Source organism: Parasteatoda tepidariorum, chromosome 3 (genome assembly GCF_982258835.1).
Source record: "Parasteatoda tepidariorum strain Cologne lab strain chromosome 3, Ptep-v5.0, whole genome shotgun sequence".
Taxonomy (NCBI): Eukaryota; Metazoa; Arthropoda; class Arachnida; order Araneae; family Theridiidae; genus Parasteatoda; species Parasteatoda tepidariorum.
The window spans coordinates 24,238,701-24,255,005 of NC_141757.1; the positions used below are offsets into that span (position 1 = coordinate 24,238,701).

Here is a 16,305-nt window from a genome sequence, read left to right on the forward strand (position 1 = left end):
AATTTCTTGATTATAGTATGCATGCTCATAATTAATGTAATAGTTTAGACAATCTAAAAGAATAATAAGAGCAGTAATTGTGAACGAAAATGATAAATATTATCTAAAATTCAAAATAAGAATTTTTCTGTTTCTTTACAGATTCATATTTAGAATTTCTTTTTAACATAAGTTTATAATAAAATTGAAACAAAACTATTTTGAATATGATGTAAGAACTCTCCCCTGTTATGAAGAAAATTCAATACAAAAGCTTCCTATCAAAATAAAATTTAATTAATACATTTTCTAGAAAAAAAATCTCTTTGTATTATGTCTCTGAAATAAACGTAAATCAACTCATCATTTAAATTTAAAAAATTTCATTACTAAACTGCGTTGCTAATTTTAGACAATCTAACTAAAGATTTCTGGAAACATGGAAAAACTTTGATAAATGAAAATTTTTTCTTTTGGTTTATGATTTTCAAAAATACATAAAGGAAAACAAACTATGTAATTTAAATTCTAAATCTTTGCATTTTCAGGAAATTTAGTATGATCTCTTAATATTAACAAAATCTCATGATTTTTTAAAATATAATGCTTTTAAAACATACACTTATATTATAAATCTTTAATTAATAAGAATTACCTGTAAATAAAATTTTCATGATGACAAAATATAAAATCCAGCTCAATCAAATCTAGAAAATGGCTTTGAAAAATAATTTTGTTTATGATATGACAGGAAACTATAGATGCAAAATAACTGATTTCAGTAGTGAGGTAGTTGGAATATATGGGTAGCAAGTAAAAATATCCAAGGCATTTTGAATTAATTGAGCAAATGGTGCGGCTCTTAGCATTCGAAAGAACATTGGAGATAATATAGTAAATTTACAATTAAAAATATGACTTACCTAGCGAATTCGTTTCATTGCTTAATCATTCCGAGTACGTCCAGCTCAAACATTTTCGCCATTTTCAATCACGTTCAAAAAGCGGGCATCCAAGCAGTTGGCGATAGATTTCGTTTGGCAATCACCCATTTCAGCTGATCGCCAAAGTTTAGGGTTATAAGAGGGCGGTCAGCCAAGACAGTGCGGTTACAAAATACATAGCATAGTTTTTTTAAAAGTTTGATTCGAAAATAAACTTATGAGCTGATGGAGTTTTAAAATTTTAGATCTTTTCACCTAAGGTTTTAATTTAAAATACGTATAATACGAAAGTAATAAGTATTTTATATTTTCTCGAAATTAAAGATGGCAACAATTTGAAATTTTCGGTTTGTTTCCACGTCTTATGCGAGCGTGTCCGGTCTGCTATGTTGTGATTGTGAAGCTTGATAATTGTAAACGTTACGCTTTCTTATGAATTCAATTTATTAAACATCTGATCATTATTTATCCACACAAGGTAAGTATTTCTTTAAATTATTAAAAAAACTTTACAGTGTTAGTTTCTTTCTTAGGTGGTTACAAATTAATCAGACTATTAATCTGTAAGCTTGCTCTTCTCATGTTATCTGCTCAGTTTATTGGACTTTCAACGATTAATGTAATATTTTACAACTGAAATTATATTTATAAAAAAGCAGTTTAATTTTTATTATTCACATTTTATCATCGAATAATAAATTCTCTGTAAATCCTGCATTTAAAACCGTTTGTTTAAAAATCGAATGAAATTAAATATTTCTGATCATCTTTTCTTCATAGCTTTTTTGCAAAACATTTATGTAATTTTCATTTATAATGTCAAATAGGAATCAAACCCCGTAAAATTCTTTGTGGTTAGTAAATTTCTAATCGAAGTAGTGATGCCCTAGCCTTCTGTACTACATGGTAAATGTCTAGATCTCATACAGTTAATTGGAAAAAATGTAAATAAATGCAGAAATAGGATGATCTTAATGTTTTATTCTTAGTAGATCTTAATCTTCTTTTCTTAGTGAACTATTTATTTCATCCTAATAATTAATACGAAAAATTGGGAATCCCTAACTGCCAAACAATTGACCATCCTTTAATTCTCAGTTTGGTATGGCAATGCAATCACTTTAATTTCTACCTTTTGTCATTCAATATGAGGTAAGTGCTTACTTGTTAGAAGTTTGCAAACAAGTTCTTTAATTATATTATCAACATATTCTTAATTTATGTAATAATAAATTATGTAGATTTTCAAAATATAACAATCATTTTTGATACAAAAAAAAATTTGTCTTTTGATACAATGTCTAAGATATTTTTTCAATTCAAAATATTGAAGTGGTTATAGTTTCTCTGCTGTAATAACCCCACGTCGTTGAGGTCGTCTGCTGCTATGGAAACAAGAATAGCATATTTCAGGGAGGGTAGCTTCTTTTCACCCTAGGACTAACACAGTAGATCGAAGAAAAAGATTTCCTTTCTCTTGCCGATCCGAGTCAAAACCTGTCCTAAACAGTGACCCCCCACCTCTACTTGATATAGTTACAGTGTTTTCATCGCAGAGAAAAAATGGGTGAGAATTTCTCATCCTTTCTCAAAAACAGGGTGAGATTTCAAAAAGTTAAGTGAGATTTCTAAAAATTAAAAGAAAAACACAAAGTGACTTGAAAAAAAAAATCATTTCTTTAATTATAATACATTTTTAACATCTTCTAATTTTTAAAGCATTGAATATTTTTGCTGCATCATCATATGGAAAATGTTCTACATCTACTTTTTCATCAGCTATTCTCATTAGGTTGCTCAAATGCGTATTTGTTTCGTTTTGATCGTTTCTACCCACATTTGTTTCATTCTCATTTGTCCGTTTCGGAGTAGAAGATATTGCCTTTACAAGGTATTTGTCCATCTTGCACTAATGCGCAAAAAATTTGAACGTCTTACATAAAGAAACCTTACGGTAAACACGTGGTTGCAGAGAAATGCGTTCTGAAAGAGGTTCGGAGGGATGGTGTTCTGTTGTTCTTAAAGGTTCTGAACAATCCTGGTAAATAGGGATGGGGCAGATATTGAAAATAAAGAAAGATCCAAGAAGAAAAGTGAAACGGATTTTATTCTAAATGGCGCAATGAGAAAGTTTTTTCAAAATGCGAGAAATTCGCGAATTTTTAAATTGGTTTATAGAATGCGCGATTTTCTCGCGGTAATAATTTTTTAATGCGAGAAAAGAAAAAAATATGCGAGATTCTCGCGTTCTCGCTCTGTAGTGAAAACACTGAGTTATACCTCGTTACCATAATCACTGCCACCTGTCCAAGTGAATGGCTAGGGGAGTTATTACTTTAGAAAAACTATAGCAGCCATTCAGAAACTTTCTTCGAACCACTGCATTATGTTATTTTCACCATATTTCTTAAGAAATGTTTCATTAAATTAAATTATATATAAAATAAGATCTGTTTGCCATTATCCAATTTAATTATGTAATCAAAGGTAAACTAAGTAAATGTCTGCAGCAGCAAATTTAAACACATTCAAAATTTACATGAGTGTTGAAGGCCCTTATTATTTTGAAATTTTAATTTTATGTCACAGTTATCTAAAAGTCATTTTTTTAGGTGTGTAATGTAACACAACGTTTTTGCTTATTGTAAAGATTTTAGGTCAAGTAAAATTTTATCACTGTTGTTGAACAGCCAATACTTATAGAAATAATAGCTATTAATGTTAAACTATTTAGCCTTGTAATTTTGAACTGAGAAAACATTCGCCAGGTTCTTCTTCATGCAAACTTATTAATTGAACCAACTTGTCTTTGCGTAGTATAAATACATAGTTGCCAACTCTACTGATGTAATAAAAATTCTCCTAAATTTAGACATTTTCAAAAATTCCCTAAAATTGAGTAAGTTTCCTGAAGAAATCCCTATTGAAATAGAATTTTTCTGCAGATTATTATTTGATTGAATATTTAAATAATTGTTATTAATACATAATGAAGCGAGCCTCGTTTATAAAAATCAGTTTAAAACTTTTTTGTTCTGAAATTTTGAGTTTATTTTTATTCAGAAGTCTCTTTTTTAATTAATTAAAAATCATTTAACTATCTTTGATAAATTAAATTTCGCATTACTATGCAAAATTATGAATAAACATAATGCGTAACATTTCAGTATTGTTAATCATGACAAGAAATTAATGCAGATTTTCTATTTTGGTGACTATAAAAATCGAAATCCCTAAAATCCCCCATGTGTAAAATATTTAGTACCTTTTGCAACAATTATCATGAAATTTATATTTTGTAAAATCTGTATTTTTTTCAATCCAAGTTGGCAGTTATGTAAATAAAAAGCACTCAGTGTCAGCTCAAGGGTTAGAGGATTCTAACCAAGCTTTCTCTTACTACTGAACTTATTTTGAGTCAACACTCATGTTATTACGAAGTGGGAACAGTAATCAAATCGACCAGCTTTTGGCAGAGTCATGGGTGCAAGTCTTCCGTCCCCAGGACGGATTTCCGTCTTTCGAAAGTGTCCGCGGACGGAAGTAAGACGGAAACAAGATTGACTCGAAGACGGAAATAGGAAGAAAAAAAATTCTGTCCTTAAAAATATTTTTTAGGTCTACGTTATTGGTCTACTTTCTTTGTTGTTATTTTACAGGGATGAAAGACTTCCGCGGAAATCCGCTTTTTTCTCCCAATTTTTAAAATTTCCGACCATGTTCCAAAAACTAAAATTTTTGAAGAGTTAAATTAAAGAACCCTAGCCGCCTGAACGATAGTTGGATTACCGCGACTTCCGCTATAGAGTGGAAAGGAGTCTAAGCGTTTCGTTTCTGACCACCGTTATTTGATTTCTTTTGTTTGGCTGATTTTCCGAATTTTAAATGTTGGGAACTGCTCCGGAATCGCTAAAATCGCGATTTTTAATCAGACGATTTTAATATCAATCATCGATTTTCGTATTTAACTGATTTAAAAGTTACGTGCTGCGATTTTTTTTACGCTATTTAAAACTCATACTAGCAATTCCTATTCACTCAATTTAAATATCCAATATCGCGATTTGTGTTTAAGCGTTTTTAAAACCCAATATCGCGATTTGTATTCTCGCGAGTTTAAAATCCAACGTCACAATTCGTATTCACGCATTATAGAATCCAATATTTCGATTCATTATCACGCAGTTGTATCGTTTTTCGTATTTGTTCGCTATTTAAAAATTACTCATTGCGATTCGTTTTGACCTGATCTAAAAATTATGCATCGTTATTCTTAATTACGCGATTTAAAAATTCAATATCACAATTTGTATTTAAGCGGTTTTAAAACCCAATATCGCTATTTGTATTCTCGCGAGTTTAAAATACAACGTCGTGATTCGTATTCACTCATTTTTAAGTCCAATATTTCGATTCATTATCACGCAGTTGTAATATCAGATATCGTTTTTCGTATTTTTACGCTATTTAAAAATTACTCATTGCGATTTGTATTCACGTGATCTAAAAATTCTGCATCGTGATTCTTAATTACGCGATTTAAAAATTCAATACCGCAATTTGTACTTTCGTGTTTTTAAAATCCAACAGCGCGATTCATATTCACGTGATTTTAAAATCCAAAATAGCGATTCTTATTCGCGCAATTATAAAATTCAATATCGCGATTCATGTTCACGCGATTATAAAATCCAACCTCAGAATTCATATTCAAGTGATTTTATAATCCAAAATCGCGATTCATATTCACGCGATTTTATAATCATAAATCGCGATTCATATTCACGCGATTTTATAATCCAAAATCGCGATTCATATTCACGCGATTTTAAAATCCAATATCGTGATTTGTATTTTCGTGTTTTTAAAATCTAACAGCTTGATTCATATTTACGCGATTTTAAAATCCAACCGCACGATTCATATTCACGCGATTTTAAAATCCAAAATCGCGATTCATATTCACACGAATTTAAAATCCAATATCGCGATTCATATTCACGCGATTTTAAAATCCAATACCGCGACTCATATTCACGCGATTTTAAAATCCAATATCGCGATTCTTCAAAGAAGTAGAAGTAAGTTTTTTCTTGAATTAGTTACTGTAAAGATGTGGTATATTTTTCATTAGTAAGCAATTTAATAGTTGTGCCTTCCTATAATTGCTTAATTTTTTTTGATATGGTAGTCAAAATTTTAAAATTCTATTTCGGAAAAATTTGAAGTTAACTGTCTAAATGCTTCTCCCACTTTAAATATTAAATAAGAATCTCCCAGCATAGTTAAAAGTTGCTTTTATAATTCTCAGTATCATATAGAGCACCCCCTCCCTCCCCGTCCTCCCAGTGACATGCTTTGTAAAAGTTCAGCTTTTTTTATTTTTGTCCACTTTCATACCTGTAATTTATCAAAAGACAGATGAATAAATATTTTTTGTACAGTATTTAAACTTGATGTATTATGGTAAAGCTTTCTTAGATAGTTTGCATATGTCGAGGGGATATTGTGTATGTTAGGTATTTCAGTCAAAAAATTTTCAGTCTTGGCCTTTTTTCCAACTTGCACCCATGGGCAGAGTTCGAACCTGAGTCATTGCTTTAGATAGTGATCACTTATCTTCTGAATCATCTTAGCTTAAGATAGTTATATCTTGGTTGGAGTTAGTATGTATTTATTTATATAAAAAAAATTTTCTTACAGATGCAGCTCTACATATTTTCTGTTTTTTGTGCTGTTATATGCCTTGCTATTGCTCAAGAGGAAACTCAAGCCCGCCTTCTAGTTCATAAAAGACTTCTTAATAAATACTTAGTTGAAGGAAGAGACCTCATAGCAGATTATAACATCTATAATGTTGGAGGAAGGTAAATTTAACTTTTTTAAAATAATAGTTATAAGAGAAACTTTTTGTTAACCATTTGTTAGTTTTTAGGCTAACTTTTTGAAGTCATCCTGTAAAGTAAATTAGTGTATAAATAAATAATAGACTTGTAATTAAAATTTTGTTCTTTTATCTTGTAGCAGTGTCAATTTTAAATTTTTTTTCCTCCATTAAATGAGTTTGAATATTTGATTATGCTAAGTTCAGTTAATAATTGCATAAAATTTAATACTTATTTTTCAATTTAATACTGAATAATTACTACCAATTTTTTAAAGATATGTATGTTATCAAAAACAGCACTTCATCAGAGGACACACCCCTGATAAAGTGCTGTCTTTGCTAACATACATATCTTTAGAATTTCGTTTTTGCTTTCTTACTTTTAATTTAAATTGTTTACATAAGACATAAAATTTCTCTTTCAAGCTTCTGTAAGGAAAGAATGAGTTGCAGAGAGTAGATGCTTTAAAACTTGTATTGAAAAAACTTGTTAATCACTATATATATATACTATATATATACAGTACAGAACCCGTTATCCGGAAATCAGAAAACCGGAACGAAATTCGATAAATTTTCCCGCCATTTTTAAAAAAAAAATTTTTTTCCTCATAAGATTTTAGGATTTTTCTTTCTTTTTTGAAAGATGGTTACCATGCCATCATTTTAGAAATAATCATCACTGTATTACTTCATCGTTTTTTCTTCTTTTTAAGATTATTTCCAAATATTTTTTTTTTTTTAGTTGGGTTTAACACTAAAAAAAACGGCTTTTTGTAGCGATTCAGAAAACCGGAAAAATCAGTTATCCGGAATAGCGATGGTCCCGATCGTTCCGGATAATCGGTTCCCTACTGTATATATATATATATATATATATATATATATATATATATATATATATATATTGTTTAACAAGTATTAACAATAAAAGTTTTAAGCATCTACTCTCTGCAACTTATTCTTTCCTAAACAGAAAATAATGTGTTTTGTAACTGAATAACTCAATTGAAATGAAGCATTTTGGAATTTGAAATACTATTTAATAAAAGTTGGGACATTCATTGAATTTTAAATTATCCAAATAATACTAAAATGTAAATTAAAAGTGCAGATTTTGTTTTAACATTTTGTATCTCTTTTAGTGCTGCTGTTAATGTCCAGCTAAAAGATAATAGTTTTCCACTTCAAGATTTTGAATTGATAATTGGCTTTCCTAGCATGAAACTTGACAGACTTGCAGCGTATCCTTTTTTTTTTTTTTTACATATTATAAATTCTGTGAATTTAAAAAAAAATTGTAACTTTAAAATTTTTTAGCTATAATCTTTAAAACTTGTACAATGCAAAATATTAATTAGATAATTTATAAACTGATGTTTTTCTAATCTTTATCATTTGTTGATACCAATTCATTGTGGAATCATGGGTACTGAGTTTACCGATGCTTTGGCTAAGGTTTATTCAGACCTTCCTGGACTTGATCTTTCTGTTTGCTATCACAGTGCTAAGAGATACATTTAGCACTCATATTCAAAATCAGAACTTTGTTAAAGAAAAATTTAGGATTACTTATTAGAAAATAAGTTCTATTCCACATAACCTACTGTAGGTACAACATAGTCAAAACTTCAATAATCAATCACTTTTTAGTCAAGAAATGATATAAAGAGGCTATTGTCATTATGTGATGTACCTTTTGCTTTCAGCCTAAAAACCTATTTGCAATTATTGACTTAAGTATTCATAAGGACAAATTTTTTAAAAAAAATCATTCCTATTGAATATTTTTGATGTTCTTATGTATAATTTTTTATTTTATGTCTTTATTTTTTTTAATACTTATAATTTAGGATTTACTTTTAAAAATATTTTAGTTAAATTCGGTGACAGGCTTTCAAATACATACTTTCAGTATCAAAAATATTTTTTTATTGAAATTTTATGCTATACCACAGTGGAATTTTTTTACTTTATCTATTATATTATATGTTTTTATACGTTTGAAAATTTTCTGTTAATTTCTTGATCTTTATTTTAAAATATGCTGATTTCCACAGTTCTTTGTTCTCCCCAAAATACATAAAGTTTACTTTTTGCTCCGATGGCACAGTCTGTTAAGGCATCATTCACGCCTCTGCTTTGGAGGATACCATCTCATGTGCTGTCCACATCATCTGTCCAGGGTTGAAATTATGTGTCATTCCTACCATTTCCGTTAGATAATAGAGTGCTAAATATGGAATCTAGGTTGGGTTGCATATATAAATTTTACATCTTTATCTAGCTTTTTACTGGCAGTGCAGGGAGTGATTTTTAAAATTAGCTGGTTGAAATGTGATCTTTCTGTTTAATTCATTCATTTATTATGTGTTTCTAAATATATCATTTATTTCATATTATTAAATTATTTATTTACATATATTGTTAATCATTTGAAAAATTAGGAACTAAAACTCTTCAAGATCAAATATATTATTTACATTTTTAAGAAAAAAAATTTCTTAACTTATGTGTAGTGGTAGCAATTTGTCTCACACAGTAATCTATAGACCTAAGAGAACTGGTTTATATAATTTTACCGCTGCTGAAGTGACTTACTATCCATCTGAAGACAGCAAAGAGTTACAGGTAAATGTTGAAATTCCGTAAAGAATTATATTGCTGAAAACTTAATTTTATTTAATTTTAAAAAAATATTTCAGTGTGTAAAAATAAATCGACAATAATAATTTGATATTTTTAGAAAAAGCTAGAAAGGCTTATTTTAAAATTATAACATGTTAGAAAGAGAAAAAAGCATAACAGTTATGTTTCAAAGATTTGGAGAGGAAAAAATCTGCTACTTATTTTTTTTTTGTTATTTTGCTATTTTTTCTGATTTATTAAAGGTTTGTATTCAACAAAATTTATATGTTTGTATACAACCTACGGAACACAAAGGAAAAGATATATCTCAATAATCAGTAGTCTTTTAGTATTTTTTTCTGCAGTTACATAAAAATTCATATTTAGAAATCTAAAGTAATCTATCTCTAAGACTGTTAAAAAAAAAAAAAAAATTCTTATTTCCTTTCTTTAATTTCATTACAAAGATAGTTTTTTGCATCTTAAAAAATATAACTTTTCTTTTTAAACTATTTAAAATGAAATGAAATTTCAAAACAAAATATTCTTTGAATTGTATTTAATAAAATATTTGGCCGATATAAATTATTTCATGAGTAATAAATGAACTTAACCCTACTACTTAATCATAACACACTTATGACTAAGACATAGAAGAATACAAAATAATTTTGCAGATTTGATCATCCAAATAAATAGCAGAAAACGGTGAACTTGGCATACACTTAGAGACTGTCAAATTCAGTCACACTCATAACTAAAAACACATCAGGTGTCACAGCATTATGGTTGTTAAAGTTCATTGGTTAGGACATCATGAAATCACAACCAATGCTCTCTGGCTGCACAAAGCAGTGCAGCGCATCAAAATGGCAACGTAGAACAAAGTGAGCATGCTTAATGACGTTATTAAGAACTCAAGGACCTCATGTTTCCATAAACACAGCTGTTGAGCATTGAACGGAACACTGTCGTTTCTTAATAGGTTAGGGACGAAGGGAAAAAAAAGAAAAGATCAAACAACAGGCACCCAGCCGCATTTATCCTATGACTTAATTTACACAGCATTCATGCCAACAACCAAATGCTTAACATTAAAAATTACTAGGAATGATAAATTTATGCATATTCCTTACCTTTGACGTACATTGCGATCACTCTGCCTCCTGGCTATTCACTGCAACTACCAGAAGAGGTATAAACATATAAGGCCTCTAAAGCCAACGAAGCCTGAATTTTGATAATTAACGTCAAACGATCATTGCTTTTGAATTTGCCGATTGACAAAACTGTTACATGTTTAATGCTAAAAAAATAATTTGTTATGTTAATCCTATATAAAAGAGTTGTGCATATTTGTTTAACTCACTGAGTGATAATTAAAAATGTAAAAATTATATATTGCTTATTAAATAGAAGAGAAACATAATTTGGGTATTAACTAAGGTTTGGCTAAGACTTATTTGAAATATCTATTACTGTAGCAACAAGTTTTACTTAAAGTTGAAATAAAATAATGCATGTTTGTGATGTTGGATTTTTATTGTGCTTTTACTTGCTTTTGGCAATTATAAGTAATTGTTGTGAACAAAAGTAATAATTTGAATTAAAATTTTTTCCTTTTATAGAAGTTGAATTCAATTTGTTATAGTTTGTAATCTTATATTTTAATAAAAAGACTTTCTTTTTACACAGCGCTTCTATTTGAACAATGGGAGAAATATAAAAGTATTGTGTATTGATAATAATAAAAAGAGAAAATGATAGATTTATTGAAACATAAAAATCATGACTTGGTTTTTAAACTTAATTCTAAGTTACTACAGTGTTAGAATTAATAAGTGTACTATGTTAGAATTAAATAGTGCTTTAAAGAAAAAATTTATGATAGCTATCAAATATTTTTTTCAATGATTTATGCATTTTATTTGAACAATAAAGACTATTACATTGGAATTGCTTTTCATATCCAAATTGCGAGAAGTGAATTACAGCACATGACATTTCAGTGCACCAAATTAGTAACTTTCATATATAAAGTTACTTTAAAAATTCCAAACAATAAATTCAGAGTATTGTATCCTATTTTCATTTTTCTAAGTCGTCTTATATTCCAAAAGGATACAATGTACAGGGGTGTCCAAATATTATGGAAAGCATCAAAAATCTTAAAAAAATGGTTTCGGATCAAAAATCTAAAAATATAGGTGTGAAATATTTTCAAAGGTGTCTTCATTTATACCTAACTATACCTCCCAGCAGATGAAATAAGGAAGCAATTTAAGTAGAAACTGAATAGAAGATAGTCTACTACATATTTAGATTCTCCAAGAAAAAGTACCCAAATTTGATATACAGGGTTTTGTAAACTCATGTTTGTGAAAATTGCAACACCATGAAGGACTTATGCGAGTGAGCTGAAATTTTCAGGAATTGTGAAGTAGAGCATAATATGCAAATGATCAGAATTTCAGACCCGTAACGCATGCGTATGCTGAGCAGCGCCCTCTGAACGGAGGATAGATCCGAATAAATAGACGGCTGTAGCGAGGCGTGTATGGTTATCGGTGGTTATCTGCTAGTGGTAAACGTTAGCTCAGACGTTACTTATGCCTCTTCGACGAAAGAGAGCGAGATTTCACCAACTTACGGAGTTTGAAAGGGGGAGAATCATCAGCCTTCGTGAAGCTGGATTGTCTCATCGTGCAGTAGCCGCTCGTGTGCAGCGTGACAGCAGCACAGTGATACGTGTTTGAAAGGAGAGGACGGACGAGTGTCAGACAACTCGGAAATCCGGGAGTGGACCCCGAAATGTCACGTCAGCTCGCGATGATAGACACCTGGTCCGCATGGCACTGACAGGCCGTACGGCTCCCTCTAGACAACTGGCAGCACAGTGGTCAATAACTACAGGTGTTTCATTGTGTGCTTCATTAATTCGTAGACGTCAACTGCAGCGTGGACTCCTTTATACAGGATCACCATCACGCTAAACTATAGCCGTCTGCGGCTACAATGGGCCAATCAGCATAAGGACTGGCGTGCTGATTGGCAGCATGTCGTGTTTTCTGACGAATCCCGCTTTATTTTGTGGTACCATGATGGCCGCATTCGTGTCAGAAGCGATGCCTGTGAACACCACCTTCCGGAGTGCATTTTCGAGCGCCACAGTGGACGAACACCCGGAGTTATGGTCTGGGGTGCCATAGCATATCATGGACGATCTCAATTGCTACGAATTGTGGGTAATCTGAACAACAACCGGTACATTAGTGATGTTTTACAGCCCCAAGTTGTTCCCTTCCTTCAAGCCTTACCAGGCGCTGTATTTCAACGAGACAATGGCCGCCCTCCTATTGCTAGGACTGTTCAATCCTTCCTTGCATTGCGGCAGGTACAGTTTCTTCCTTGGCCTGCGTATTCCCCAGATACGTCACCGTTTGAACATGTGTGTCATTTCGTTGTTCGGTGCCTCGCTCGCGATCCTCGTCCTGTTGCTTCTACAAACGAACTTTGGGTACGCATACAAACTATATGGAATGCTTTTCCTCAGACAGACATCTAAAATTTGCTTGACACCATGCCGAGTCGTGTAGCAGCGCTTATTGCGGTGCGTGGTGGCTACACAAAATGCTGATTTCGATCTCTTGTTATTGTTTGTTTGCTTTGAAAGTTTAATCATTTATTTGTGCCACTACCACTCAACTGTGTAGTAAATTTCATTCAATTATGACGATTCCTTCATGGTGTTGCAATTTTCACAAACAGGAGTTTATTTTGGATTCAGGTGGTGCAGTAATCGTACAATGAAAATAGGGTATATATTGTTTAAAATAGAGGTATCTTGAAAAAAACATAAGATCAAAAATATAAATTTAATATTTTGAATGGCCTATCTAGTGACACCATACAGGATCCCTTCCCTTACATTACTTGCTGCAGCTGGGTTGTCCATACTCCATTCTAAATTTGGGAGTCGATTTTGACATGAAAGCATCTTTTAAAAATATTTCACATCTATTTTTAGATTTACGTTATGGTGCATATTTCTCAAGACATTTGTCTGTTTTAATATTTTTTGGACATTCTGTATATCTAGATATAATTACGCGGATTAGAAATGTTAGTGCATCTCCCTAGTGTAGCGATATATTATTCATATATATTTCAACATTACATTTTAGGTAACATATTCAACTGAGCCTGGTGAAGCTGTTATCATATTGGGAAAAGATTTTGATAGAAAGTTCTCTCCTCACATGGTAAAGTTTGCTTTTTTTTTATTTCAATGATTTATGGTATGAATCTTTTAACACACAGTGGGGTATAGAGGGTGTAAAATCAAACTTTTCTTAAAGAAGGCTCTAAAACCAAACCATTAAATTTATTTTACTGAAATTTTTGAGGCATTTTATATACATTGGATTCATATAGATTAAATATAAACTATTACTTATTTTTGTTTTCTTACAGTAGTGCCTTCAAAAGAAGTTTTGATATACCTACTTTACCCAGAGTGGGATAAAGTGGGTATAGTTCAAAAATTAGAATATATTTCACTTAAAAACATACATAATTGTTTTAGATTTCTAAAAAAAATGTTCTGAATTTAATGTATCCTGATTGTCTTCACAAAAATAAATGCTAACATTTTTTTTTTATCTTCATGTTATTAAAGAGTTAATGTTCATGGCACAATCACAATTAGGTTTCACTTTGAATGCTGTATATTTTGCTTAACTACACAATTTCATCAAATATCAAGAAAACTGTAATAGTTTTTGGTGTTATTTGGAATATAAAGGATATTGTAAAAGTTAATATCTATAGTGGTAATTTAGTTTTTTTACTATTTATAGCTGACATGTACTTTTATTCAATTTAACTATTTTAAGGAAATTTTGTCTTCCACGATAAAACTGCCATATGAAGGCAGAAACTTGCATGATTCTATATCTTTAAATATGCTCACTAAGTTGTATCATTTTGGTAATTTTTTTTAAATTCCTCCCTATCATTCTTCACTTTAAAAAATAAATTTTGTTTTCAGTGTTAAAATTACTATGTAGGACTATAATCAAGCAAGTCAATTATTTTTTAGCTATATCATTATAAAATATAGAGCATTAGATCAGTGATTCTCAACCACTGTGCCACGGCACTTTTGTGTGCCGCCAAATATTAGAAATGATACAATAAAAATTATAATGCTTTTTGTCATTAAGAGTAAAGTTTAAATTAAAGAAAAGTTTGTGTATATATATATATACTTTTTATAATTTTTCCACACTTTAATATATAAAAAACAAATTAACAAAGGATAACTAAAGAAATAATTAATCCCATAATAAATGAGCTTTTGTAGTACATATTTTATTTCAAATTCAAAATTATTATCACAAACTATTTAACACAGTGTAAAATAGGTAATTAAACAACTTTTAATCTAATTTTTTTCATTGTGTGCCGTCAAATTTCGAAATTGTTAAAAGTGTGCCGCAGCAAAAAAAAGGCTGAGAATCACTGCATTAGATACTTAAAGCTAAAGAAAAATATCTTTTATTATACAACACTTATTTAAGCCTAACCATAAACCCATTTTACCCTACCTCAGAAAACAATTAATAATAAATAGAATTTTGAAATTTATTCTTAAATTCCTATGTAGATCTGTTCTTTAGATGTCCCTCTACCAGTCTGAATTTAAATAAAGTTTTTGCCAGTATTTAATGATATTAGAAAAAAGTTCATCAACGACTTAAACAAATATACTGTATAAGTTGATCATAAGCAGATCGTTATGATAATAGTATCAGTTTAAAAGGAGAAAATAGATGTTTTTTTTTTGTTTAAACATATACCCGCTTTATCCCACCTTACCCTATTTATGTGAATTTCATTTTACTTACAGACTGACTGGGCTGCTTTTGCTGTGATGACATTGCCATCTCTTGGAATACCTTTCTTGTTGTGGTACAGAAGTAAATCTAAATATGAAAGCATTGCCAAACAGAAAAAGCACTGATAATGTATTTTTGTTTAATAAATTTTTTATATAAAAGTTATTTTTTGTGTCTTATAATTTTTTATTTGTAATCATTAGAACGTGAGAAAAACAAAACTTAGTGGATTAAAGTTCTAAGTGGCATTTCAGTGAGTTAGAGTCAACTAGCTTTTATACGTAGACAATGGGAAAGGAAGAATGTGTTTTGTGTTTATTCTTGTACGAGAGCTTTGAATTGGCAAAATTTCTTACATCATAGTGTTTGTGCTCTCAATGTTTAAGTTTGCAGTTAAAAAGGATTTTTCTAAAGTTTCTTATCAATAGATGTCCTATGTTCTCCTAAGACACTCAAATTACTAAAAACAAATTAGATTTTTACCATTTATTCATCTAAGACCAAAAAAATTTTTGGACTCGGCAAAATAATGTTGTATAGTTATAATAAGATTTTTTTCTGAGATAGTTAGATTTTTGTTTAATATATATATCAAAGTCTTTGCATGTGTGTAACTTGAGGGTTCTTTTTCTGTTGAATACTGATTTAAAAAAAGGGGAGGCAGCATCATATTCTAAGAGGGAAATTTTTCACCCAATTAAAAAATTTTGAGAATCTGTGGTTGTGAATTATAATTTTTTTCTTGTTGATACGTTAGAAAAGAGGCTCCATTCTTTTTATTCGATGTTTAAAAAATAAACAGTATTTAACTTTTTTAAGTTACTAAATTTTAACAACAAATTCACCAAACAGAACTAAGCTAGTAAAAATGTCGTTAAATTAGAACAATATATATTAGTATTTGTATAAAGTTAAACAATAAAAATAGACTAAAGTTTTTTAAGAATATAAAACACCACATTTTCAA

The 16,305-nt window shown here is 30.0% G+C and overlaps 1 protein-coding gene across 1 annotated transcript; it reads left to right on the plus strand.

Moving 5' to 3' along the window:
* Positions 1–1,316: 1,316 nt before the first annotated feature.
* SsRbeta (signal sequence receptor beta) lies at positions 1,317–15,503 on the plus strand. Its single transcript, XM_043044080.3, has 6 exons — positions 1,317–1,401; positions 6,627–6,790; positions 7,956–8,054; positions 9,330–9,441; positions 13,623–13,700; positions 15,350–15,503. The coding sequence occupies exons 2-6, from the start codon at positions 6,627–6,629 to the stop codon at positions 15,461–15,463; spliced, it is 567 nt and encodes a 188-aa protein (XP_042900014.2). The 5' UTR covers positions 1,317–1,401; the 3' UTR covers positions 15,464–15,503.
* Positions 15,504–16,305: the final 802 nt, after the last annotated feature.

What these genes read in the sequence shown, in the direction of transcription:
- SsRbeta (XM_043044080.3), top strand. Translation starts at nt 6,627, where the DNA reads ATGCAGCTCTACATATTTTCTGTTTTTTGTGCTGTTATATGCCTTGCT. An exon ending in AAACTTGACAGACTTGCAGC is followed by an intron (nt 8,055 to 9,329) that starts GTATCCTTTTTT and finishes ACTTATGTGTAG; the next exon opens with TGGTAGCAATTTGTCTCACA. An exon ending in GAAAGTTCTCTCCTCACATG is followed by an intron (nt 13,701 to 15,349) that starts GTAAAGTTTGCT and finishes TTTTACTTACAG; the next exon opens with ACTGACTGGGCTGCTTTTGC.